We start from the raw sequence: 26,753 nt of genomic DNA on the forward strand, positions 1-26,753 counted from the left end.
ACCATCTGCCAGATAATATTCATTGTACCCAATAGGTAATTTCTCTTCCCTCAATCCCCCCCACCCAACAATTCTAATCAACATTCATTTTAATGTGACAGATGATGTTTTGCCAAAATGAAATTGTCTTTCATAATGTGACATTTCTTTCACCTTCAGCATTTCTGTTTAGCTGCCTGTCACGCAGTCTTAGTTCTTCTACCTTTACTTTTTCTAAACTACTGCAAAATCTGTCTTCTTGTAGCACCGTCTGTTAGCTTTTGAAGTGAATAAACTAACCCCAGCGTTTGTAAGTTAGTTTATATCTTTTTTGTATTAGCCTTCTAGAAGAATGTTTAAGATCCTTGGTTTTAGAGCAAATCCTGACTCTGCCACTTAATGCTCTGTCACATTGGGCAAGTTACTTAGTCTCTCTGTCCCTCAGGTTTCTCATCTGTAAAATGGTCATAAAAATAATACCTACTTCATGGGTTTGTGGTAAAGAACAAGTAAGACAATCCATATAAGGTACTTAACATAAGCCTGGCACAGAAGTATTCTGTTGTTTGACACTCTCTTGATGATAAATTCAGATATGGTTCCTGAAACTGTGTGGAGTTACTTGTTTGTGATTTGGTCCTTTAGAGCAGTGCTGCCCAGTAGAACTTGGGGCAGTGATGGAAATCTTTTAATTTAAATGTAAACAGCCATGGTTAGTTATTACCATATAGACATCACAGATCTAGAGTACGCTTGTATAGATGTTATATTGTTGACAAATTGAAAACATGATTTAAAATGTCTCATAGAAACCGTTGTGTATACTTGAGAATATGAGAGCGTTCCACAGTTTTGGAAATTTGCCTGTTGTAAGCTGGCATCTCCTAACAGCTTAGAACAGGCAAATATTGATATTTCCTTTTTCCAAACCACTCTCAGATTTGTATGCAGGAATGCACACTCATTAATGTCCATTTTCTTACCTGCTAATAATTTTGAAAGCAGCTGGCCTCTTCCATCTTGTAGTCTTGAGGAAGATTTCAATTTAAAGGAAGAAATGCCTTGCAAACAGTAGATACTCATGAAATGATTTTTCCAGTGAAACAGTAGCCTGTGTTTACATATCTTTAGTATGTATGTAAAGTGCTTATTCTATCATATTAATGTTGCCATTAGTGGTTTGAAGTAAACACTGACCTGTGTTTAAGTATCTTTTTGTGTCTTTTGAATGACTGCTTATGTTAGTCTCTATCATTTTGCCACCGATCATTTTCAGGTATTAATTATTTCACTTGGAAATCCCTTTTCTTGTATTGCCTGAGTCTATGATGCCCAAGGAATAACATCAAATAGGAACTATCTGAATAAATTAACTTAGCCATCAAAGGTCCTATTTTCAAGTCTTTGGTTACAGAGATTTAAAGAAAGAACACTGTGTTCCAGGGAAATGGGCAAGGTCTTCGGAATGTAGGTTATTAGAACAAGAACCAGACTGACCTTTTTCTTTTAATTACTCGACTTTTACTTTTTTATTTGTGAAATTCATCTGTGTATTACCTTGGGTAGTATATCCCACCCTCACTTTAAGTAAAAACAGAAAAGAGAGGGTTCTTTTTAAAATCTACAGTAAACTTTTATAAAAAGACCATGATAATAAATAAATAATCAAATGTGTTCTTTTAAATTAATAGGGGTTACTTATTTTGTAATTACATAATGCTCCTTTTTTTTTTTTTTCTCCTAAATCACTTTCAGGTTTGAGTTTACACATAAAAAACAATCAGGTGGTGCAGGCCAGTATGGAAAAGTAATAGGTGTCCTGGAGCCTCTGGACCCAGAGGACTACACTAAATTGGAGTTTTCAGATGAAACATTCGGATCAAATATTCCAAAGCAGTTTGTGCCTGCTGTAGAAAAGGTAAATTTTTTAAAAAGCGTTTTTGCATTTTTACTTACTAAAAACAGTTCATCAGGTATTAAATCATACTTTATCTTCCATCATGTTGTCTATCATGGTTTGTTTTAGTTACATACCTGTTTCTCTGATTGTTAGGCTTTCCATCTGATTTAGAATGTCTAGTTCATTAAGGAGAAGAGCTATAAATCCATGCTGTGACAATGATGGGAAATTATTATGTTTCTGAATCATAGTTGTATTTTTCTTAATAAATTGAAACTACTCTATTGTAATCAGCAATTAAAATTTGTAGTAGTTCTTAGTGATTTGTAAGAGTTTTATGTGTACTATTGTAGCTGAATGATCATTCTTTAGATTCCCAACACCTGGGTGCTACTGTCTCATTTCTGCTACTGATTAATATGCTTTGGTAAATCAGTATTGAGAACAGTTTCTTCATTTGTAAACTGAGAGAAAATACTTAAACCTGCACCCCTCACAAAATTGAGGATCAGATAAGACTATGTGACATTTCCTTGGAGAAATGCTTTGCACATGTGAGGGGTGTTTTGTTCACTTTCCAGGTCATTTGCTTTGTGACTGTTGTAGGCTGGGCACGATGGTTCACGCCTGTAATCCTAACATTTTGGGATGCTGAGGTGGGCAGAACACTTGAGCCCAGGAGTTTGAGACCAGCCTGGGCAACATGCTGAAACTCCATCTCTACAGAAAAATGAAAATAGAAAAAAAAATTAGCCTGGTCCCAGTGGCACACACCTGTAGTCCCAGCTGCTCTGGAGGCTGAGGTGGGAGGGGAGGATTGCTTGAGCCCAGAAGATAGAGACTGTGGTGAACTGTGCACCATTGTACTCCAGCCTGGGTGACAGTAAGACCCTGTCTCCAAAACGGAAAAAAGAAAAAAGAAAAAAAAAAAATGTTGTAAACCCTTAATTGATTCACATAGACTGTGTTTTGTTTTTTTTTTTGAGACCGAGTCTCGCTCTGTCACCGAGGCTGGAGTACAGTGACGCAATGTCGGCTCACTGCAAGCTCCACCTCCCGGGTTCACGCCATTCTCCTGCCTCAGCCTCCCTAGTAGCTGGGACTACAGGCACGTGCCACTACGCCCGGCTAATCTTTTGTATTTTTTTAGTAGAGACGGGGTTTCACCGTGTTAGCCAAGATGGTCTCGATCTCCTGACCTCATGATCCGCCCGCATTGGCCTCCCAAAGTGCTAGGATTATAGGCGTGAGCCGGTGTGCCTGGCCAGTTTTTGTTTTTAACCTTTTGACTTAGAAGATCTTATTAACAGGTTATAGTTTTGATTTCAGTGGTGGAGCATTTTTTTTTGTGATTAATGTATTCTATTTCAAGACAATATTTTGTCATTCACACACTTTAAATTCTTACATCCACTAAGATGAATGTAGATGAAGGAGAACTTAGATATTTTACAGCAAATATAACTTACAGTTTTGAAATGTCAAGAAATATTTTGTGCTATCTGTGCAGCCATGTTATTGTGTTGCCGAGAAAAACTAACTTAAGTGGTAGGAGCTCTACAAGTATTTGTTAAGTGACTGAATTAATAAAAATTGCAAGCTCATCAAATGGTACTCTTTAAATATGTGTAGTTTATTGTATATCAGTTATACTTCAACGAAGCTATTTTTAAAAAAATAATTAGATTTGAAAAAATGGTGAATTACCCTTTAATTCTAGTTCTTACTGACATTTTGTAACACCAGAGCTGTAATGTAGTGATCTACCAATGAGGCAAAGCAGTTAGAGGTATGCAGTATGGGGCTCAAGACACAGCTAGTGAATAAACACCAATTTTGGTGGGGGTTTTCTTTTAGGGAGTTTCTTAGTTTTGCCTTTCCACTGTTTCCTCATTGTTAAATTAAGATCATGCTGTCTCTATGATGTGTTATGAATAATTGAGTTGAGTAATTCCTGCAGATGAGGTTATGAGAAAGTGACTGTTAGCACTCTAAGCCTTGCTTTCAAACCAGCTTATGCCCTTAACTAATATGCTTTTCCAAGGAATTGTTCATCTAAATGCCACAGTAATAAAACTTAAATAGTAAAGTTGTACTGTTTACAATAGCAAAGACATGGAATCAGCCTAAATGCTCATCAATGATAGACTGGATAAAGAAAATGTGGTACATACACACCAATACTATGCAGCCATAAAAAAGAACAATATCATGTCCTTTGCAGGGAGGGGCATGGATGGAGCTAGAGGCCATTATCTTTAGCAAACTAACTCAGGAATAAAAAACCAAATACCACATGTTCTTGCTTATAAAAGAGCTAAATGATGAGAACACATGGATACATAGAGGGGAACAACACACACTGGGGCCTATTAGAGGGTGAAGGGTGAGAAGGAGAGGATCAGGAAAAAATAACTAATGGGTACCAGGCTTAATACCTGAAAGATGAAAAAATCTATACAACAAACCTCATTGCTCAAGTTTACTTATGTAACAAACCTATACATGTACCCCTGAACTTAAAAGTTAAAAAACAATAGTAAAGTTGTTAAACATTTTTAAAAAATTCTCCTTTGAGGGGTGAAATACAGCACACATAAAAACGTACACTTCTGAACACAAATATTTTGGGGTTCTTGATAATGTATCTGCAAGTAAAATCCATTCTCTCCAGAAGTTGTGTTCATTCATTAACAGGGGTTTTTAGATGCCTGCGAGAAGGGCCCTCTTTCTGGTCACAAGCTCTCTGGGCTCCGGTTTGTCCTGCAAGATGGAGCACACCACATGGTTGATTCTAATGAAATCTCTTTCATCCGAGCAGGAGAAGGTGCTCTTAAACAAGGTATGCTGTGCCCGGGTACCTTAGTGTATCTGTTTTCCTGATAGATCATCATAGCCTCAGAAGGCAACACTATTTTTAGTCTTCTTCACCCAGAGCCCTAGGCACCACAGGGAATATTGTAGGTAGTGGGCAAATCTTTATGGAATTGAGATCAAGGTAGATTATTACGTTCTCTTTCTCGCAAAACTAAAAGACTACCGTATTCTCCTGCATTCTCTGGGGTTTTCTTTCAGGTATTTGAATTCATAGATAATTTATAAGTTCTGTTTTTAATAGAGAAGACTGAAATGTTCAGAATTCTAAGAAATTTTTAAAAGATGTCTTAACTACAGTCTTGTTATTTCTAGTGACTTATTCAAATGTCAAGAAATCCATAAATTTGTAAGTAATTTCTTCATTATGACATTGTATGCTTTTAGGCATTTTGAGAATGGCAAAGTATTTTGAAATAATTTGGTAAACCTCATTCACAATGCAGATTTCTTGCAAAACTGCTAAAATTGTCAACATTTCTCACAGAATAATATTTGTATTTAAATGCTGATGAACTAGAACCTTATGCAGTTGCAAACATATCTGATTCTTTGCTTTTAAGAGAAAAAAAGCTAGTGACAACATAGCAGTTTCACATCAGGATTATTCAAGAAAGGAACTTCAAAGCCATTTCCTGAAGCCAGAAAATTCCATTCTCTTTGTCATCTTTTCCATGTCCTTTATGTGAAAATACATTAGTAATGTCCACAAGTGTCTTCACACAGTAGAATTATAATTCACAAAATATTTCCAAAATACCTTTATCAAAGAGGATTAAAGTGGACAGTAGAAACTTTAATCATAGTATTTCCTAAACATTCTGTAGATCAGGATTTATTGATTCTGTATGAATTTGAACTTTGTGGTATTTTTGGTCACACTTTGCATCTGTGATCAGGTGTGGGGGGCAGTGGTTGGGGAGAGTTGCTGATTCCTCATTTATGTTTCAGTTTCTCAGCTGTGAAAGAGAGGTTTCCTTTATATCAGCTCTCTATTAAAAATGCAGTTGAGGCCGGGCGCGGTGGCTCACGCCTGTAATCCCAGCACTTTGGGAGGCCGAGACGGGCGGATCACGAGGTCAGGAGATCGAGACCATCCTGACTAACACGGTGAAACCCCGTCTCTACTAAAAATACAAAAATTAGCCGGGCGCGGTGGCGGGCGCCTGTAGTCCCAGCTACTCGGGAGGCTGAGGCAGGAGAATGGCAGGAACCCGGGAAGGTGGAGCTTGCAGTGAGTGGAGATCGCGCCACTGCACTCCAGTCTGGGCGACAGAGCGAGACTCCGTCTCAAAAAAAAAAAAAAAAAAAAAAAAAGCAGTTGAAATTTATGATGTAGAAATCTTGTCACAGTCTGAAGGTTGTGTAAATAGGAAACAGGTAAATAAAATGACAAAGAAAATGAGACTTTATTAGGTATGACTCACATTAAAATACTTGTGTTTTTACCTCTGTGTGTTTACCACTTTAGTATGCCTTAAACTGACAAATTAGTTATAATCACTTTATATACTTTTTAAAAGTACAGTTAAAACAAATTAAAGTACTGATTGTTCTATGGTGGTTCTTTACTGGAAATTGGTAGCTTTCCTGGAAATAGAGGTTACATAAAGCCAGATAATTGATATGGTTATCAATCAACAAGGAGCCTCATCCTTTTTAACTGCTCCTACATTTAAATATAAGTAAATACAGATGCATGTGGCCATATATATACATATATAAATAAAGTGGCCATATACGTTTTCCTACAGGATATATATGTTATATATTATATATGTATATATATTTGTAGATGTGTTTATATACAATACATGTATAAATTATATATGCGTATATACTATATATAAAGTGTATAATATGTAACAAAGTATAAAATATATGTAAACTATATAAAGTATATATAAATATATAATATGTATAATATACTGTGGGAAAAAGATATATAAAAAATACATATATAAATATATCCTGTGGAAAAAAATGTATATGGCCACTTTAAAAAATATAAAATATGTATATATATAATATTACTTTTAGGACTTGGATGCAATGCACCATCCAAAAATGGCAGGGTGAGTTAAGTTTGGAGCTTTGTTTGTCTCATGGTCTAGGGTTAGAGGAAGGCATGTGTAAGGGTAAGATTCATTTGGAGCTAATATATTAATATATGTATATATATTTCCTGTGGAAAAAATGTATATGAATATTAACTAAACAGTTGAATATGTACTATTTAGTTTTTTGTTATTTAGGTATAGTATATATATTATTAAGTATGATTAATTGCCTATTAGATGTACAGGGGGAAAACACTAGATTATAATTGAATTGAGGTTTTTTTTTTTTTTTTTTTTTTTTGAGACAGAGTCTCACTCTGTTACCCAGGCTGGAGCTGGAGTGCAGTGGTGTGATCTTGGCTCACTGCAACCTCCACCTCACAGTTTCAAGCAATTCTTATGCCTCAGCCTCCCAAGTAGCTGAGATTATAGGCATGCACCACCACGCCCAGCTAATTTTTGTATTTTTAGTAGAGACAGGGTTTCGCCATGTTGGCCAGGGTGGTCTTGAACTCCTGACCTCAAGTAATCTGCCCACCTTGGCCTTCCAAATTTCTGGGATTACTTTTCTATTTTTGAGACAGGGTCTTGCTCTGTCACCCAGGCTGGAGTGCAGTATCACAATCTTGACTTACTGCAACCTCGAACTCCTGGCCTCAAGTGATTCTCCATCTCAGCCTCCTGAGTAGCTGGGAGTACAAGGGCATGCCACCATGCCTGGCTAATTTTTTTTAATTATTATTTTATGTAGAGATGGGGTATTACTTTGTTTCCCAGGCTGGTCTCATAAACTCCTGGGCTCAAGTGATCCTCCTGCCTCAGCTTCCCAAAGTGTTGGGATTATAGTGTGAGCCACCATGGCTGGCTGAGTAGTTTTATTTTTTACAAGATATACTGTGCAAACAAGCAGGATGCTAGCATGAGAAATAAGTTACCTTACTGTTTCTTCATCTGATTTTTATTTCTCCATGATTGAAAGACAAAAATCTTGAAAACATCACACTGTATCCTCCAAATATGTCCAATTATTCTTATTATTATTGTATATTATTATTATTGTATTATTATCTGTCACCCAGACTGGAGTGCAGTTGTGTGATCTCAGCTCACTGCAACCTCCGCCTCCTGGGTTCAAGTGATTCTCCTGCCTCAGCCTCCCAAATAGCTGAGATTACAGGTGCATGCCACCACACCCAGCTAATTTTTGTAGTTTTAGTAGACAGGGTCTCACCCTGTTGGCCAGGCTGGTCTTGAACTCCTGACCTCAAATGATCCACCTGTCAGTTATAAGCCACTACTGCGCTTGGCCTATACAATTATTATTTGTCAATTAAAAATTAAAACTTTTTTTAAAAACATTAGATTTGAAGTAAAAATAAAAATTAGCTTTTTCTGCCCTGATAAAAAAAGACAAAAATATAAAAGTCAGGTGAAAGGAAGTTCTTGCCACACTCAGCAAGAAAATCAACTTTTTTTTTTTACATACACCTCTGTTGAATGCCATATTAGAGTTTTACAGTGAAAATGTTGGTAAATGAGTTTAATATAAGAATAGCTTATAACTATAAGATATTATAGTTATTATAATAGTATACTATTATTATATGTTTTATCTTATCAAAATTGGAAGAACTGTAGTTCACATTCTCCTGTATTCTTGATTTAAAAAATGAACATTAGAATTCATTTGAACCTAATTTTAAATATTGTTCATGAGACTGATCAGTGATGTAATCTAAAACTGAAAGGTGAAATTGACTTGACTACAGACCTGCTGGAGGAAAAATTTCTTTTAGGACTTGGATGCAATGTGGCTATTGAAAAATGGCAGGCGAATTGGCTTTGGAATCTTATCTCATGGTATAGGATTAGAGGAAGACATGTGTAAAGATAAGATTCATTTGGAACTAAATCGGGGAGTAGATTTAGAGAGTTAAAAGGAAGGGAGCAGGGTAAGGGGATGTGAAATAGAACCAGAAAGGCTGTCCTCAATAATTGAGTGATGGACACCATATACTTGCCTCTTTCCTTTCCTTTACCCTTTCACAATCTAGATGTTTTACATTACTTATCCTGTTGAGAACATTAGATAATGTGTAACTAAATCTAGATACGTCTGCTCACATCTCTCCTTCTGGGTGCTTTTTTTCGTATTAATTACATTGCTTTAGAGCCAAGGAAGCCCTGCTGTTGTAAAGAAGTTATGCAAGGAATAGAACTGTTTCTACACTCTAAAATTGTTAGTCTGATTTAGATGTCCATGTAGGTTTCTGCAGGACTTAGCCAGTGAAGCATAGGAGTCTGCAGTACCTCTTTGAGTTCAGTTATTTCTCTTTTAGAACAAAATTCACTCATTAGAACTAATTATTCGAGGGTAGGTGTGAGCTAGGATATGATTTAAATTTAAAAATATTTCTAATTACATTTCTGTTGTCATAAGTATTGCAGTTAAGCTATAACTGTCTCTAGAAGAAACACTAAGTGAATATATAAGAAAAATTTTTAGTTTTGGTTTATTATAATCAAATTGATGCTTCTGGAAAACCTGTGATTATATTTAAACAAAATACTACCCTTGTCATCATTTCTGTGAAAGCCTTTATTTGGAGATAATTTAACAAACCTGAGACTGAAGTATTTGTCACTATCACAACTTCCAAATTAAGTATAAATGTTTGAAGTTTTATTATATTCTCTCCATATTGTTACATTTAAACATTAGCACTTTAACAGAAAGAAGTGTTTTGGTTATGTATTAAATGGGATAAAAATAAATACAAACGCACTGAGTTTTAGTGTTTAAATGGCCCAATCTAGTCCAGAATCCTTATTTTGTAGATGAAAAAATTTGAGACCTGGACAAACTGTGTTTTTCCAAAAGGCATATAACTTCTTTGAGGTAGAGCAAAAACTAGAAACTTGGTCTTCCCATTCTCAATCAGGTGTTGAAATTTTTCAGACTAGAAAAGGAAAGACATCATAGACGTGGCTTGATTCTTGCTTCTGAGTATAGGAAGGGTACCCTCCACGTCCCCTCCTGCCCTGTGACAAAAGTTATTTTCTTATAATTAAAAATAACTGTCTGCCAGGGACTACAAGAAAGAATGGGTTTATCCAGCCTGACCATGGCAAAAGCCTGTCTCTACTAAAAATACAAAAAATTAGTGGTAGCAGACGCCTATAATCCCGGCTACTCAGAGGCTGAGGCAGGAGAATTGCTTGAACCTGGGAGACAGAGGTTGCAGTGAGCCGAGATTGCCTCATTGCACTCTAGCTTGGGTGACAAAGCAAGACTCAAAAAAAAAAAAAAAAAAAAAAAGAGAAAGGGTTTACCTTGGTCAAATTTGTAACAGTCATTATCTTTACCCCTGACGATTTTCAGAGAGAATACCTAACTGAGCTGGATCATTTAGATGGTAAAGGACTTGATCAGATGTTGTTTTAAGACCCTTTTGTATTATTCTCTGCTATTTAATGAGTTTTAAGGATAATAATATGATAATGGAAATACCAATATTAAAATTAAATGTTGGAATTTCCATTTAGAAGAGTGACTGTTATTACTACAGGAAAAATGAGTCTAGGTCAAATATTTTAAGCTTGCCATTTGTGTTTGTACCTTTGGGAAAGTAGCATCTTTCTCCCTTTTTTATATCTGGACAGTTGTAGTTTGTATGAAGACTAATGAACTTTTTTTTTTTTTTAACCCAGCCTTGGCAAATGCAACATTATGTATTCTTGAACCTATTATGGCTGTGGAAATTGTAGGTCCAAATGAATTTCAGGGACAAGTAATTGCAGGAATTAACCGACGCCATGGGGTAATCACTGGGCAAGACGGAGTTGAGGACTATTTTACACTGTATGCAGATGTAAGTACTCTTGGTCATTGACAGTCCTGCTTTTATTAACCATAGAAGGAAATCCAGATTAACTTTTGTTTTTGCAAATGGACACATTTCCTTGCTGAATTTGTGGCTTTATACATGTGGCATTTTCTGTAATCTGCTATTAGAGCAACTCTTAAGTGCAGAAGTTAAATATAAGATTTATTTTATCTTGACCTTTTGTAAATGTGTCATTTTCTTAGATGTATATTATCTCTCTTTCTTGGATAAGCACAGACAGACAAATTAAAAAGAAAAGGAAAAATAAGATGTATATTATCTCTCTCATTTTAGCTTTATTTGCATAGTTATCTTTAATTTATCCCTTTTAATTCCCTTGCCTATACCTTTCTTGACTTAAATCTCAAGGGAGAAAGTGTTTATTACATTTCATAAGGCCTCCTGGAAAAACACTACTTTCAGCATATCATTAAGGTGTCCAAAGGAAAGTTATATTCACATTTTCTCAGAAGAAACAGTTCTGAGTGCTTAAGCTGGGGCTACAGAGTGGAGTGGGGATGAGGAGGGAAGGCTGTCAATGGTGTTCACTCCATGAAATGGAAAGATTTGGTTTCTGGTCGCGACTGTCAAATGAAATAATTTTCAAATAGGATTTCCACTTGGAATAAAACAAAAATGTTTCTCTTTGGCTTTTAATTATTTTAAACTAAGAGTAGTGAGCAGAAATCTTAATCTAAAGGAATTAAATGGCTAAAGTGCATCTGTATTTTTCTCAAATATTTTCCAATAAGCAATGCTAAAATATCTACTGTGTTTGTTTTCAGGTCCCTCTAAATGATCTGTTTGGTTATTCCACTGAACTTCGGTCATGCACAGAGGTAGGCAAGTTTAAACTTTACTGTAGCACCCTTCAGAAGACCACCCTACACAATGATCATATTATAAAATCTTGACCTTGCATGACTTTACTTGATAGTTTAAAAAAAAAATTCTCTTTTTTAAAAAATCCTTAGGGAAAGGGAGAATACACAATGGAGTACTGCAGGTATCAGCCATGTTTACCATCCACACAAGAAGACATCATTAATAAGTATTTGGAAGCTACAGGTCAACTTCCTGTTACAAAAGGAAAAGCCAAGAACTAACTTTGCTTACTGTGAGTTGACTGACTTTAACTGAATTTGTGTGGTCTTGATACTTTGATGGATTCCAGTGGAATAAATTCAGGCTGCTGAAACAAGAAATTCTGAGCCCAGGAAGCGGGCTCTTCTTTCTTCAAAAGAAGTCCTTCTTACTCATATTCAGGAGCTTCTGTTATATTCAAAGGTAATTCTATGTCTATCTCAATTCTATTGATTGGTTTTATAGTTTATTGAAAATCCTCAAATAAAATATAATTATTACTGAAATATGTTTAATATTTATTTAAGGGGAGAAGAGACTAATTTCGGTTATACTTTTAAGCTTAGAATGTATGTTCATTTCCTTTTCAAATTTTGTATCATAGGAGTTTACAACACAGAGAAAAGCTGAAAAAATGCAAAGAACCACCACATACTTTCCATCTACCCTCTTTTGTTAACAGGTTGTTTATCATATAATGATTTGTTTTGTCATATTTGCTTTCACTATTATCTGTTTAAGTCTCATACCTCTGTATTTTTAGTTTGCTGAAGACTTGAAAGTGAATCGCATACACCATGACACTTCTTGGAGTGTCATTAATGGGCAGGCTTTTCTGTTGACGAGTGGGTTCCATATGATCTTCATAGAGAGAGTTTTTCAGATTCTTCATTGGGATATTAAAATATTAGCCAAATTTCTCTCTGTTTTATATATGTCTGATTATTTCAGTTTGTGGTTTCTGCAAATTTGTAACTGCCTCTGTTTTAGGAGTGTAAGTATTACTTCCTTGTGGTCTATTGTGAAGTGAAAAGTAGACCCTTGCATATACTATTCTTGTTTGTGCTCATCTTAATGTTTTTGTACACTTAAATCAAATGTAAGTTGGTTTCATCAACGTAATGAATACTAGTTAAATTTGAATTCCTTGGAATTTATCATATATTGTATTCACTGAGATTGCGAAGGAACGAATGTTAATCTTTTGTTTCCAGAAAAAGCTAGGCTTTCCCAAGCAGTTCTATTACCCGGTTCAGAATTGCTTCATCCAAAAATCATCTGATGGTGTAGATGGATCCTAGTCCTTTCCCTTACCTGATGATAGAAATAAAATAATTGATTTTAAATTCCTTTGCTTTTCTTGACTTACAGACGTGGCTTTATACTTGCAGGTTTCTAGGGAAAAAAGATTTTTAAAAAGTATTGAGCACATGTTTTCAAGGCATTTACTAAATACTTTTTTTTTTTTTAGATTTTTATTTTTTTGTGCGGGGTCTCGCTCTGTCCCCTAGGCTGGAATGCAGAGGGACTATCTCTGCTCACTGCGACCTCTGCTTCCTGGGTTCAAGCAATTATCCCATCTCAGATGCCCAAGTAGCTGAAACTACAGGTGTGTGCCACCACTCCCTGCTAATTTTTGCATTTTTTGAAGAGATGGGATTTTGCCATATTGCCCAGGCTGGTCTCAAACTCCTGGGCTCAAGCTCTCTGCCTGCCCCAGCCTCGGAAAGTGCTGGGATTATGGGTGTGAACCACCGTGGCTGGCTGCTAAATACTTTAAATGCATTGTACCATTTCATTCGCACAACCCTAGGAGTAAGTACTATTATTATGTCCATTTGGTAATAGAGGAAGCACAGATAAGGTAAATAGCTTTAATGAGACCACAAAACCTAAGTTTTTAAATTGATACTTTAATTACAATTATTCACTAAGTGCATTTCCCCCATGAATGTCTGTTGCTACAGTAGCATCAGGTCTGAAAAAATGTGGTTGCTTTGGCATTTCATCAGCATCTTGTGCCATTCACAGTAACTTTGAATATTGTTCCTAATGAGGAAATACATTCTGTGTACCTTCATGGAATTTAGCGTGATTCCTATGGCTATTGAGAATAGTCACAACTACTGGAACTAAACTGGATAAATTTGAATAATAAGTAAAAATTTTACTCATTTTTAATTTGTAAAACATCCTGGTTATAATGTTACAGTGTTAGGAAAGGTCTTAGATATTTAATCCAATACCAGCATTTCATAGGTAATGACTCAGGCCTAGCTGGTGGGAGTAATTAGAATAGGTTCATAAACGGACAGATCAGGACCAGAACCCACATCTCTTTCTAACTCATTAGTTATAGTTGGCAAAGATCACATACCAACCAAAGTCTGTAGCATAGAAAAAAATTAATGAGAATATTTGTAAGTGAGGGATGTTTATATTACTATCAAGAAGGATAATTGTTGGCTAATTCGAATATTACATACTTGTGTTGGAGAATAGTAGCAGCACTAGGTAGTATTGTACTGATTCCCAACCCTCACTGCACTTGAAAAATCACTGGGGGAGCCTTCAAAGTAAAAACCTAGGCCTACACCCAGTAATTTAAAGTATTTGACTGGATCAAGATAAAACGTTTTTTGGGTGATTCTAATATGCAGACAAAGTTAAAGACCACTGAAATATTGCCTGCACTGCACTTAAGCCCAAGACATGAAATGAAAAATTTGTGACATTCAGAAGTGTCATATTGCATTCTTTTGTGTGATATTAGAGTTTGATTTTTTTGTTTAATAATTGTTTCTTTTTTTTAAGAGATGGGGTCTTCTAAGACAAAAACCGTCTGACTCAGCAATACCATTACTATATACCTAAAGGAATGTAAAATCATTCTGTTATAAAGACACATGCATGCACACATTCATTGCAGAACTATTCACAATAGCAAGACATGGAATCAACCTAAATGCCCATCAGTGATAGACTAGATAAAGAAAATGTGGTACATACACATTGTGGAATACTATGCAGCCGTAAAAAAGAACAAGATCAAGTCCTTTGCAGGGACATAGATGGAGCTGGAAGCCATTATCCTCATCAAACTAACATAGGGAAAGAAAACCAAATACTGCGTGTTCTCACTTATAAGTGGGAGCTAAATAATGAGAACACATGGACACACAGAGGGGAGCAACACACTGGGGCCTATTGGAGGGTGGAGGGTGGATGGAGGGAGAGGATCAGGAAAAACAACTAATGGGTACTAGGCTTAATACCTCGGTGATGAAATAATCTGTACATCAAACCCCCACGACACAAGTTTACCTAGGTAACAGGCCTGCACATGAACCCCTGAACTTAAAGAGATGGGGTCTCGCTGTGTTGCCCAGGCTGCTCACAAATTCATGGGCTCAAGCAATCATCTGGCCTCAGCCTCTGGAGTAGCTGGGACAACAGGCACACACCACCATGCCTTGCTTGATAACTTTACCTAAAAAAAAAAAAGCGTTCCTGTTTTTTGTTATTTCTTTCCTCTGTTCACTCTTAGATTGTGTGGTTATAAAATCACTAAAATTTAATCAACTCCAAAGTTTAGGATTTTTCATATTTTAATGTTTTTGAAATCTGTGTGAGTCTCAAAATTGACAGTCAACCCAGTAGGAGTAAGTCGTGACATGTTGGAATGTATATTCCTTTGTACGTGATAGCTATTTGCATTGCTAAAACTGTAAATTATTGAACTGGAGCTCTAATTGCCACTGAAAGTATCTTCAAATAACATTGTAGTGCATAATTGAAATAAGTTAATTGTATTCAAGGAAAATTTATTGTGAGCATTCATTCATTTATCCATTCCAGTAGGTCTTAGGCAGCATGTTAGGTGACTATAGTACTTTGAAAACTAGGAAAGATCACAGAACAGGTCAAAATTTTCTAATTTGAGAGAAATTGATGTAATAAACTATGATGTCATGAATGACTAACATTCAGGTGCAAATAGATAAGCTTCCAACTGACTTTCAAAAGAACTTGTTTAACTTCTAAAAATTCATAATTCAGGTAAGAAGAAAATAAAACTATGAATAAAATAAAATGGAATGTAGACAAAAATCCCTGGTATTATTTTATGTGTCTTAAAATTCTGAAAGTTCTAAAGGGATAGGAAAATGAATGTGATGCTGTATGTAATTGTAATTAGCTAAGAGTGATTCAGAATAATTAGACTCTTAATGAAAAGAGGACGTAGGGAATTTAGTTTTTCATTTTATGCCAAGTGATTTTTCTGTTGTTTATTAGCTAGTGAAACCAATATTGGTAAAATTAAGTTAACAATTTTAGAGTTTGTGCTAAAAAAGATGTTCTGAGGCCAGACGTGGTGGCTCACGCCTGTAATCCCAGCACTTTGGGAGGCCGAGGTGGGTGGATCACTTGAGGTCAGGAGTTCGAGACCACCCTGGCCGATACGGTGAAACCCCGTCTCTACTATAAATACAAAAACCATCCGGGCAGGGTGGCACGCGCCTGTAGCCCCAGCTGCTCAGGAGGCTGAGGCAGGAGGGTCGCTTGAACCCGGAAGGCGGAGGCTGTAGTGAGCTGAGATGGTACCACTGCACTCCAGCACTACTCCAGCCTGGGCAACAGAGTGAGACTCTGTCTCAAAAAAAAAAAAAAAAAAAAAAAAAAGAAAAGAAAAGATGTTCTGATGATGATAGTGGTAACTTTTTAGTTGGTTTAACTTTTGGGGGTTTTGTAAATTAATAAATTAGGTAATTTGTGTTTGTATATTTGTATGTATAGAATTCCCCTTCATAATCTATTGTATGGTAATAAATCTGCTAAAGGGTTACCTTAGAATCATTACCTGGTTGGATTATGGACACCTTTGTGAGCCTAATCTCACTAATGAAAAATGCCTTTTGTGGCTCATGCCTGTAATCCCAACACTTTGGGAGGCTGAGGTGGGAGGATCCCTTGAGCCTAGGAGTTTGAGACCAGCTTGGGCAACATAGGGAGATAAATAACCAACTGGTGTGGAACATCCGGGAATAGATAACCATTTCTTTCCAAAGTCAAGATAGCTACCCAATGAAGATCAAACAAACAAACAAAAAGAAAAACAAAAAGACAAAAGAAAAATGCATTTATGGGGATGAGGACTTTGAGAAAGCTCCAACTCTAGAAAGCTGAAACAACAAGTTTCTAGTCCTTAATGTGACACTAAAAGATTGATTAAATATCACAGGACATTGAATGTACTATTATAATGCTCTTGGGACTTTTTTTGAAGATCATTTGGGGAACTTCAGTTACAGAAATTTATCACTTGATTTTGGCATAATTTAATCACTGTGGATTATTTTTGATAAATTTAGAAAAAGTATCTCTTCATTATCACATAGGTGGGAGAGCTGATGTGTCCTTTAAATGATTGTTTGCAGTGCTTCCAAATAATTACAACTCTTTATTTTTTTTATATATATATGTATTTTTTAAAATTAAGACTGTATTTCACTATGCTGCCCAGGCTGATCTTGAACTCCTAGGCTTAAGTGATCCTCCTGCCTTTGGCCTCCCAAAATGCTGGGATTACAGGAATGAGCCACCACACCCAGCCACAAATGTTTAAATCATTAAACTTTTTTAAAGAGATGGGGTCTCACTGTGTTGTCCAGGCTAGTCATGAACTCCTGGGCTCAAGTGATCCTCCTACCTCAGCCTCCCAAAGTGCTGAGATTATAGATGTGAGCCATCACGCCCAGCCCGTTTTTTTTTAATTAAAAAAATTTTTTTTTAAATTATAAATCAGCTGGATTTTGGGAAGATAAATGCAAAGCATAGGGTTTTAAGTAGAAAAATATATAAACTAGATTAGCTTATTTTATTTTGTATGAGTTCATGCCTTCTTTAGTATAAACTTTTCTGATTGTCTAAAAGTGCACACTTAAAAGTAATATTTTGGTGTATTTTAAGGCTCCTATTTCCTAATCAATTACTGGCTACAGAACCTGGTTTACACACTGACATAAACATTCCACTAAGTGATACTAGTTTTCAGAGGCAAATGATGACAACATTTCCTGGATCAATTCCTCCTGCCTTAAGGAGATACTCTACTGGATTTGATTAGTACGTACTGTGTACTATGTATATACTGTGTTTGCTTTTATAAATTACTTAGGCCAACACTCGGTCCAGGTTGTCCTTGTAAATGAAAATGTAAATATTTAATATACTTTCAGTTACATCAGTGTTCGTTTTGATGCGTGTTTGCAGACAGCTTTATCTGGTGAGACAGATGTTCTATTATTTGTAAAATTTAAGTTAAGCAATGTTACCATTTCATTTAATTCCAGTTTAAGCACAAGTTTTTCCTTTCTATACAAATCTCCATGAGAACATTTAACACATTTCATTATTTAGAAATGTAAACATTTGGCCGGGCGCGGTGGCTCAAGCCTGTAATCCCAGCACTTTGGGAGGCTGAGACGGGCGGATCACGAGGTCAGGAGATCGAGACCATCCTGGCTAACACAATGAAACCCCGTCTCCACTAAAAATACAAAAAAATTAGCCGGGCGTGGTGGCGGCGCCTGTAGTCCCAGCTACTCGGGAGGCTGAGGCAGGAGAATGGCGGGAACCCGGGAGGCGGAGCTTGCAGTGAGCCGAGATCGTGCCACTGCACTCCAGCCTGGGCGACAGAGCGAGACTCCGCCTCAAAAAAAAAAAAAAGAAATGTAAACATTTATGTAAAAGTAGGTGGCAAGTTAAAAAGGAATACTTGCCTGAAATCATAAAATATAATCAAGTTCCTTTTAAACAGTTAATTTTTTTTCTATAATTTACTTTCATCGAAAGTATTTATTATTTTTCATCTTTGTTTACATGCTAGAAGCAATTTAGCAACATAAAATATATTAGCTATAGTATGTTCAAAAGAATGAGAAATGTAAATTCAGAGATGAGACCATCATTTTTTGCAGTTTAAAAAAAATGCTGATCCCATTGCAACATACACTAATTATCCAGGTTTTACATTTTTGGGCTGAAACCCTGAGGAGCCTGCTGGTGACTGTTTAGCACAGAGCAGAGTTCAATGTGCGTGCGCTTCCAGAGTTAAAAGCTAAGCAGACTGAGAAACAAACAAAAAACCAACATCTTTGAATTTTTGAGTTTTTACTTGTAATCATAGGCTTTCCCAAATTGTTCGAAGATCTATACCTTAGCTATTTTACCAGAAAAATGATTTATGCTAGTATCGTCACTTTTTAAGAAGTTGGAAAATATCATTTTTTCTTTTTAGAAATTACTAAGCTCTGTTGGTACAGCTGATCCTTCTTCAGTTCCAGAGGCTTCTTCTGGTGTCTGTAGCTCTTGACAGTGGTACTTCACTTTAAGTGGTTTGCCAGGGTACCAGACCAAGTGAATATGACAGGGAATTATTTCCTAGGAAATAAGAGTTATAAAATACTGTAATCTGCAAAAACTTATGGTAAAAACAATTCTACATACAATTTTATGTTTTACCTGTGTTGATAATTCATGAAGTAGAACAGTATAATCAAAATCAATTGTATCATCATTAGTTTTCTAGAGGGAGAAAAAAGAGTTAGTGTAATAAATATGATGGTATTTAGTGTAATAACTATACAATACATTCTTGTTTTGAATGGGTGCCTTGTGTCTCCTACTGCCTTTTAGATTTCAGCCTCAGGGTTTTTGGTAGTATTTTGCTTCAAGATATGGAAGTCATGGATCCTCATTTTTGTCTTGTCACTGAGTTATATGAAAGTCTGGTTGAATGTCTATCACTTTTTTGATGGAGACTGAAGTCTGTGGGAATAGGGAGATTTTTTTTTAACAACCTTAATGATCTTGATACTGTATATGCACCTCAAGATGATATATTAGCCCTGATATGACAGGCAATAAGACAAGGGGAGGGGCAACCAGTAATTCTAGAAGGCCTACCATGGGCCGGGTTCTGTGCTAGGCACCTTCCACATGTTCTCATCTAATTCTCCTTTACGATCTATGTATTATAAGCCTGGTTTTACAGGAGAGGTAATATGAGGTTACAGCTAGGAAGTGACAAATGGGAATTCCAACCAGATCTACTGACTCCAACATCCACATTCTTCATATATACCAACATGAAGCTATACCACAGTATTTCTAAAACCAGCGCATTGGATATTTTTCAGTAGGCAGGCAGTTGTCTTCACCTCTTTTATTCACATCGTTTCTATACATTTTACTAGTGACTAAACCAACTCTGTATTTTTTTTTGACATTTCCTCCCCGCCTCCTTTTTTTTTTTTTTTGCAAGAGTGCTTATCTGTTCACTAGTAAAAATGGAAGAAAGAATATTTTTTAAAAATACCTTAATTTGGATTATAATTTTAGTCTTTTCCTACTATAACTGAGTACTCCATTTTTCTAAGAGAAAGAATGAGTTACTTAAAAAACAATTTTTTTCTTTTCTCTTTCCACCTATTCCCCCTGTTCTCTACTTCCTGCTTAGCTCTTTAGAAATGGAATCATAACCTTTACCTTCCCTTTTACCAGATACTCCCTGCATGGCAAGCTTATGTATGTGCTCACTTCAAAGCTCGAGAGCTGGAACTCTCTCCCACCAGGAGAAGGCCTCATGAGACAACAGTCAATTTACAATCTCATTTAGGCCCACGAGGGAACTCTGTCCAAGTATCTTGAGATAATGGCCATTTTACAATCTAGCTCTGCCCACAATGGCACCAGCTCTACCACCCGGTAGATACGGCACCCAAGAGAGTCACACAGACCCTGCAACTGCTCACTCCCTCCCCTGCATGCCATTTATGTCAGCTCCCCCTCTAAAAGCCCTTGTTTTTTGTCCCAAAAGGGAAACAATACCTTAAAGGCAGGAGCCTATACTTCTTCCCCTAAGCTAGCTTTGGAATAAAGTCACCGTCTTTATACCAGACCTCACTCTTGTGAATTGGATTCTGCAAGCAGCAAGTGACTACACTTGCATTTTGGTTACATTACCAGGTTTGTATTAAGACTACTAAAGAATACAAAAAAGCAAATCCCCACCCCCCCAAAAAAAAAGTTTTGTCTCCCCTTTGCCTACATTGATGGAAATTTTTACAAGCCATGAAATTTCCAGTAGGTGAGGAAGTCTGGAGGGAAGATACAGGAGAGGGCCTGGATACATCAGAAATCAACTGCATTTTCTATGGTTTTCTTGGCAGTACTCAGTAGGTTTCCCTCCTGTCTCACAGTGTACCCACAAATGTTCAAAGCAAACATCTGAGGCACAAGCTGCAAAGTCAGAGAATTCATGAGAGAAAATTCAGTGTTTCTTTCATAAGGGAACAGTTACTGGAGGTTCCAGTGATCAGTCTGGCATTGTCGCTTTGAAGGTGTGTTTAGCCTTGTTAGACCTTCATTTGGTGGCTGTCTTGACCTTGGAAGGAAATGGTTATCTATCCCAAGATGTCCCACACCAGCTGAATATTTATCTCAGACTTTTGTGCTGTCTGCACTATTTTTTAAGTCTTGACTGTTTACCATGTATTTTTATGATTTAAAAATTGGTTTTAGGCTGGACATGGGGGCTCATGCCTGTAATCCCAGCACTTTGGGAGGCCAAAATGGGAGGATCACTTGAGCCCAGGAGTTTGAGACCAGCCTGGGCAATATAGTGAGACCTCATCTCTATTAACATAATAATAATAATAATAAATATAAAAATTGGTTTTACTTATACACTTAAAATGTTTTATTGAGAACAATGCCTTATTCTGCTTTTGAAAATGGCATTTCGGAAGGAAATCATGGCAGTCTCCAGTGAGGCAAAAAAGAGGCAGAGCTTAAAACAAATGTTAGGATTCCAGCCCCATTTGACAGACTATTTTGGTAAAAGCACAAGAAGAGTGTTACCCATTTTTAAATACAAAAATGTGAGTCGTGATAATGCTGGTAAAACCCTATATCATTTGACTGAGAACTTCCTCAATAAAGTTATTGAAACATCCCCTTACATTTTTGTTTTTATAGATTCCTTCTCCTTTAGGAGGAACCACCTTTAAACCAAACCAAAAGCACAGCTTCTTAAAAAACTGCATAAGAGGACATTGTACATCCCAGCCTGGCAAAGGATGCCAAGATCAGACTGCCCTCCCCATGTCAAGCTCTGCCAAGAAGTCGTTATTTTTAATATTATTCAGAAATTATCTTTTTGGCTTCAATTCAGATCATCACAAGTGCCAAATCTTGTGGCCCAAATGGATGATGATTTGTTGTTACATTTCCTGGTAACTCAGCACTTAATCTTGTTGCAGACAGACTGGAAGTGTTTTGTTTGTTCCCTTTTACTTGGTCATGACCCAGCCCACCCCCTGCCCCTCCACCCTGCTTCCCCCAAAAGGGAGCAAAGGATCTCTAACAGAACCAGGGTGGTTTTAGTAGGAAAAATTAGGCTTAAGTTAGTAATAGAAGTTATCAAAAGTAGATTTCAGCATAACAGATAGGTAGACAGGATGGTTTCTATATGTAGCTTTGGCTAATGGAGACTTCTATGTAACGTGAAGATGAGCTGACTGATAGTGATGTGCTGCAGGTTAGACAGTTTGGGATGCTTACAAATCTGGTACTGATTGATAAGAGTTAGAGCAATACTCAGCTTGACTTTTCTCAATTCATGTTAAAGGCTAAAGGTATGGGCTTATCCATTTTTTCCCTAGCCAGCAAATATCCCTTGTTCTTGGCACAGTCCTCATAGTATTGGGAATGACATCTATTCTTCAGTTCTAAGGAAAGTGTTGTGCCAGTAAGATGGGTCTTACTTTATATTTGTATTTCAGTCCTTCTTTTTTTTTTTTTTTTTTTTTTTTTTTTGCACACTCTTCCCTCAGGCCTTATTCATGTGGGGCTGTGAGTTTATAAGCTTGTACTTCTTTACACATTGATTTAAAGGTGAAATTAGCCCTGAGTATCGAGATAGTAATTCCCACCCAGAAAGTTTTTGGAAAAATTATCATCTTTATACTTTTTTTGAGCTACCTTGGGCCAAGAGCACCTCCAGTCACTTCCTGCCTCCGTGCCATACTGGCTTTCTCAGCCCTAGTGTCCTGTTACTAGTCTCTCAGAATGGTATTTAGACCTTCTGCTCATAGTGTCTTTTAAAAAATCATTGCTTGTTGCTTGTGTTGCTTCTTTTGGTGAAGGGTCACAGGAGACTTTAGTGGCCACTCATTGGCAGAATTTGAAAATCTTTGTGCATATGTACATACTTTTCTTTAAGAGAACTCTAAGCTGAAATGCATATCAACCTTGAAACCAAATATCCTAATTGCTCCAGGGATTTAAATTTGTGTTAGTTTCACTTCAATCCTTTGTGAGTCCTCATTTAATAGGCCCTAAGAGAGAAATGATTTGCCTTGGGTGACCCAGCAAGTCAGCTGCATATTCAACTATTATTTATCTAACACCCAGACATCACAGGGGGGAAAAAAGAAAATCTAAAACTCTAACTCAATGAGCATTCTCCCTCTGCATTTCTGTTTTTGTTTGTTTTGTTTTGTTTTTGAGACAGAATCTTGCCCTGTCACCCAGGCTGGAGTGTACTGGCACAATCTCAGCTCACTGCAATCCCTGCCTCCCGGGTTCAAGCAATTCTCTTGCCTCAGCCTCCCAAGTAGCTGGGACTACAGGCGCCCACCACCACACCCGGCTAATTTTTTGTATTTTTAGTAGAGACAGGGTTTCACCGTGTTAGCCAGGGTGGTCTCCATCTCCTGACCTCATGATCTGCCTGCCTCGGCCTCCCACAGTGCTGGGATTACAGGCGTGAGCCACTGCACCCAGCCTGCATTTCTGCTTTTTAACTGTCTAGTTACACATATGTCCTCACTTTCCTACTTGCAATTTGGTTAAGGCATATTAGTGGACAGATGATGGACATGAAAGACTGGTTAGAATGGGAGAGAAATACACCTGCTATTTTTTGTACCCTAGTATGTCCTAGTGGTAAAAATGTGTCATATGCAACTGCAAAAGAAAGGGAAACATGTTCGTTATCTCAATGTGTTGCTCTATTCCTATTGTTTTCCTCTCACATTTACTACAATTAGTTCTGTATTATCTTGACACTATTTTCTATGCTTAAAACAACCTCTTCCCCCTAACTTTAAAATCAGGTACAGTAAAAGCCTCTTGTTGAGGGTGTGGTTATCTTGGTAGATAAGAGTGTGTCAGAAATAGATAGAAACTTATGTAGCAAAAGATAGAAACTTATCTAGCAAAAGAACTGGTACCGTATCTTGACTTGTTATGTGGCAACAATCAATTAGATGGTAATTTCTATTTAAAAGCGTTCTATATGGGAAAAGACATGTTCATTTTGATAAGTAAAGACAAAATCTAGGTTTCTAGTTGATGTGTGTTGTACATGTGGTCTTTGGAAAGCAAACCAAACTTTATTATTGGCATTAAAAATGATGACTTAATGCTGAGTAAATCCTGTACTCAGAAGATACTCACTGATGATCCATCCATGGGTGAACCTATGAACAAAACAAATTTTTTAAATTGGTGCTTATGATTAGTTCAGCTTGCCTCTCTGATACTCCCAACACCTTCGCTCTTGTCCTGCTCTCAGCTGATTACTTTGCCTCCTTTTTCACTGAGAAGACAGAAGCAGTTAGAATAGAGCTTCCACAAGATCCCACTTTGATATCTGCCCTCCTAGACTGGGCCACTGTTTCCTGCTTTCCCTCTAGGTGAACTCTCCGTGTTTCTAATATCATCTGGATTAATCACATCCTCTCTTGCCTACTCAAAGATAGTAACTCTAACTTTTCCCTCTCTTTCATGCAATTCCTACTTTGCCTCTCTCTGCCGGACTTTTCCTCATCAACATATAAACATGCTGTTACGTCTCCCAACCAAAAAAAATACAAAGAAAAAACCCTTTCAGCCCTATGCCCACCCATTGTCCAGCTATAGTCCTCTTCCTTCCTTTTACTCTCTTTTATTATAGCTAAATTTCTTGAAAGGATGGAATGTCCACTTCCTCTCCTCTCCTCCCATCCTTTCCTGAACCTACCCCAATCAGGCTTTTGTCCCCACTGTGCCAGTGAGAGGGCTTTTGATAAGCTCTCCATTTGTTGACTTCCAGTTGCTCAGTGAAATGGGCAGTTCTCAGTCCTCATCTTACTTGAGTCTCCAGCAGCATTTAATACTACCAGCCAGTCTTCATCCTTGAAATACTTTTTTTCCCCATATCTCCAACTGCTTAAGTCAGAAGTGTTCCATGATCCAATCCTTTACATAACTTACCTTCTTTGTCTACACTCATTACCTGTGATCTCATCCAGTCTTGTGGCTTTAAATACTGTATGGTGACAACTACAGCTGAGACCTCTCCTGTGACCTTTAGACTCTTCTGTCCAGATGATTATACAGATTCTCTGGTTATAGAATTTAGAATGCCCCAAATCAAGATAATTCTGCCTCAATTCTGTTCCTGCTATAAGCTTCCTCAATCGGTAAATGAAAACTCTGTCCTCCCAGTCAATTATGCCAAAATCCTAAAAATCATCCTTAATTCCTCTCATTTCTGATATCCATATCCAACCCATGAGCAAATACTGTCAATCTGCCAGAATCCAAACATCTCTCTAGCCCCATTGCTACCACCCTGGTCCAAGCCAGCGCCAGGCCTTGCCTAGAATATTGCAATACTTTTTTCTTTTTTTTTTGAGACAGAGTCTTGCTCTATAGCCCAGGCTGGAGTGCAATGGTGCAATCTCGGCTCACTGCAACCTCCGCCTCCCTGGTTTAAGTGATTATCCTGCCTCAGCCTCCTGAGTAGCTGGGATTACAGGCACCCGCCACCAAGCCCGGCTCATTTTTCTATTTTGAGTAGAGATGGGGTTTCACCGTGTTGGCCAGGCTGGTCTTGAACTCCTGACCTCAAATAATCCGCCCGCCTTGGCCTCCCAAAGTGTTGGGATTCCAGGTGTGAGCCACTGCACCTGTCCGAATATTGCAATACTTCACTGGTTTTTCTGTTCCTTTATCTCCCTGTTACCTGTTCTTAACATAGCAGCCATAATGATCCTATTGTAAGTCAGATCATGTCACTCCTCTGGTAAAAACCCTCTAATGGGTAAAAGAGTGAAAGACAAGACTCTTTGAATGGTCTGCAAAGTCTTCCATGAACTGATGCTGTCCACTTGCCCCCCTCCATTTGATCTGTCTCTTGGCATGCTCCCCTCATCACTCAGTTCCAGCCACACCAGCCTCACTGCTATTTCTCCTGCTCTCAGCTAATGACTTTGCCTCCTGTTTCACTGAGAAGACAAAGCAGTTAGAATACAACTTCCACAAACTCCCACCCTGATATCCGTCTGTCCTTTTACCAGTATCTGCACCGCTGTTTCCCTCCAGGTGAACCCTCTGTGTTCCTGAGATCATCTGGATTGATCATATCCTTTCCTGCTTACTCAAAGACGTGAATCTTGCAGCCTCAGCTCCTTCCGTCTGACATTCTCTTTCCTTACGGGAGCAGGGCTCAGCTCACCCTCACTTCCCTTTGGCCTCTACTCCAAAGTCACCTCTGCTCAAATTAGCCTTACTTCAGACTAAGTAGTAATTCTGTCAATACCCTGCATTCCCTGTTCCCTACCTCATTTTTTGGGTTTTCTTAGAGACAGCATCTCACTCTCTTGCCCAGGATGGAGTACAGTAGCGCAATCATAGCTTATTGCAACCTCCAACTCCTGGATCAAGCAATTCTCCCAACTCTGTGTCCCGAGTAGCTGGGACTACAGGCATGTGCCACTACATCTGGCTAATTTTTATTTTCTTTGCAGAGATGAGGCCTTGCTGTGCTGCCCAGGCTGGTCTCAAACTCCTGACCTCAAATGATCCTTCCACCTTGGCTACTTAATTTTTTTTTCATAGCATTTACCATCCTATGATACATATTTATTTATTAGTTCACTGTCTCTTCTCTCACTAGAATTAATCTCAATGAGGGCAGCAACGTTGTGTCTTTGTTTGCAACTGTATCCCCAGCCCCTGAAACAATACTTGGCCCATTGCATGAACTCAAATATTTATTGAAATAAATGTGATTAAAACTCCTGATATGAAATTAGAAGTTCACATGAATTCAGTCTAAGGAGACTGCATTGATTG

The 26,753-nt window shown here is 37.5% G+C and overlaps 2 protein-coding genes across 3 annotated transcripts in view; one reads left to right on the forward strand and one right to left on the reverse strand.

The window, feature by feature from the left end:
* The window catches only part of LOC105488550 (G elongation factor mitochondrial 1), a 45,303-nt gene extending 32,389 nt beyond the window's left edge, over positions 1 to 12,914 (forward strand). The window contains exons 14-18 of the mRNA XM_011752739.2: positions 1,735 to 1,897; positions 4,577 to 4,721; positions 10,525 to 10,685; positions 11,486 to 11,539; positions 11,675 to 12,914. Of these exons, the coding sequence (XP_011751041.2) occupies positions 1,735 to 1,897; positions 4,577 to 4,721; positions 10,525 to 10,685; positions 11,486 to 11,539; positions 11,675 to 11,806 (655 nt within the window). The 3' untranslated portion in view covers positions 11,807 to 12,914. The remainder of the gene's footprint in view (positions 1 to 1,734; positions 1,898 to 4,576; positions 4,722 to 10,524; positions 10,686 to 11,485; positions 11,540 to 11,674) is intronic.
* A 5,806-nt stretch (positions 12,915 to 18,720) lies between these two features.
* The window catches only part of LOC105488548 (retinoic acid receptor responder 1), a 36,391-nt gene continuing 28,358 nt past the window's right edge, over positions 18,721 to 26,753 (reverse strand). The window contains exons 5-7 of one of the 2 annotated variants that reach the window (XM_011752737.3): positions 24,090 to 24,112; positions 19,089 to 19,151; positions 18,721 to 19,007 (exon numbers count right to left, since the gene is read on the reverse strand). In XM_011752737.3, coding sequence (XP_011751039.2) covers positions 19,001 to 19,007; positions 19,089 to 19,151; positions 24,090 to 24,112 — 93 coding nt within the window. In that variant the 3' untranslated portion in view covers positions 18,721 to 19,000. The remainder of the gene's footprint in view (positions 19,008 to 19,088; positions 19,152 to 24,089; positions 24,113 to 26,753) is intronic. The other variant, XM_011752736.3, reaches the window with a different exon arrangement.

The sequence above is a fragment of the Macaca nemestrina genome, chromosome 2, assembly GCF_043159975.1.
Source record: "Macaca nemestrina isolate mMacNem1 chromosome 2, mMacNem.hap1, whole genome shotgun sequence".
NCBI classification, from domain to species: Eukaryota; Metazoa; Chordata; class Mammalia; order Primates; family Cercopithecidae; genus Macaca; species Macaca nemestrina.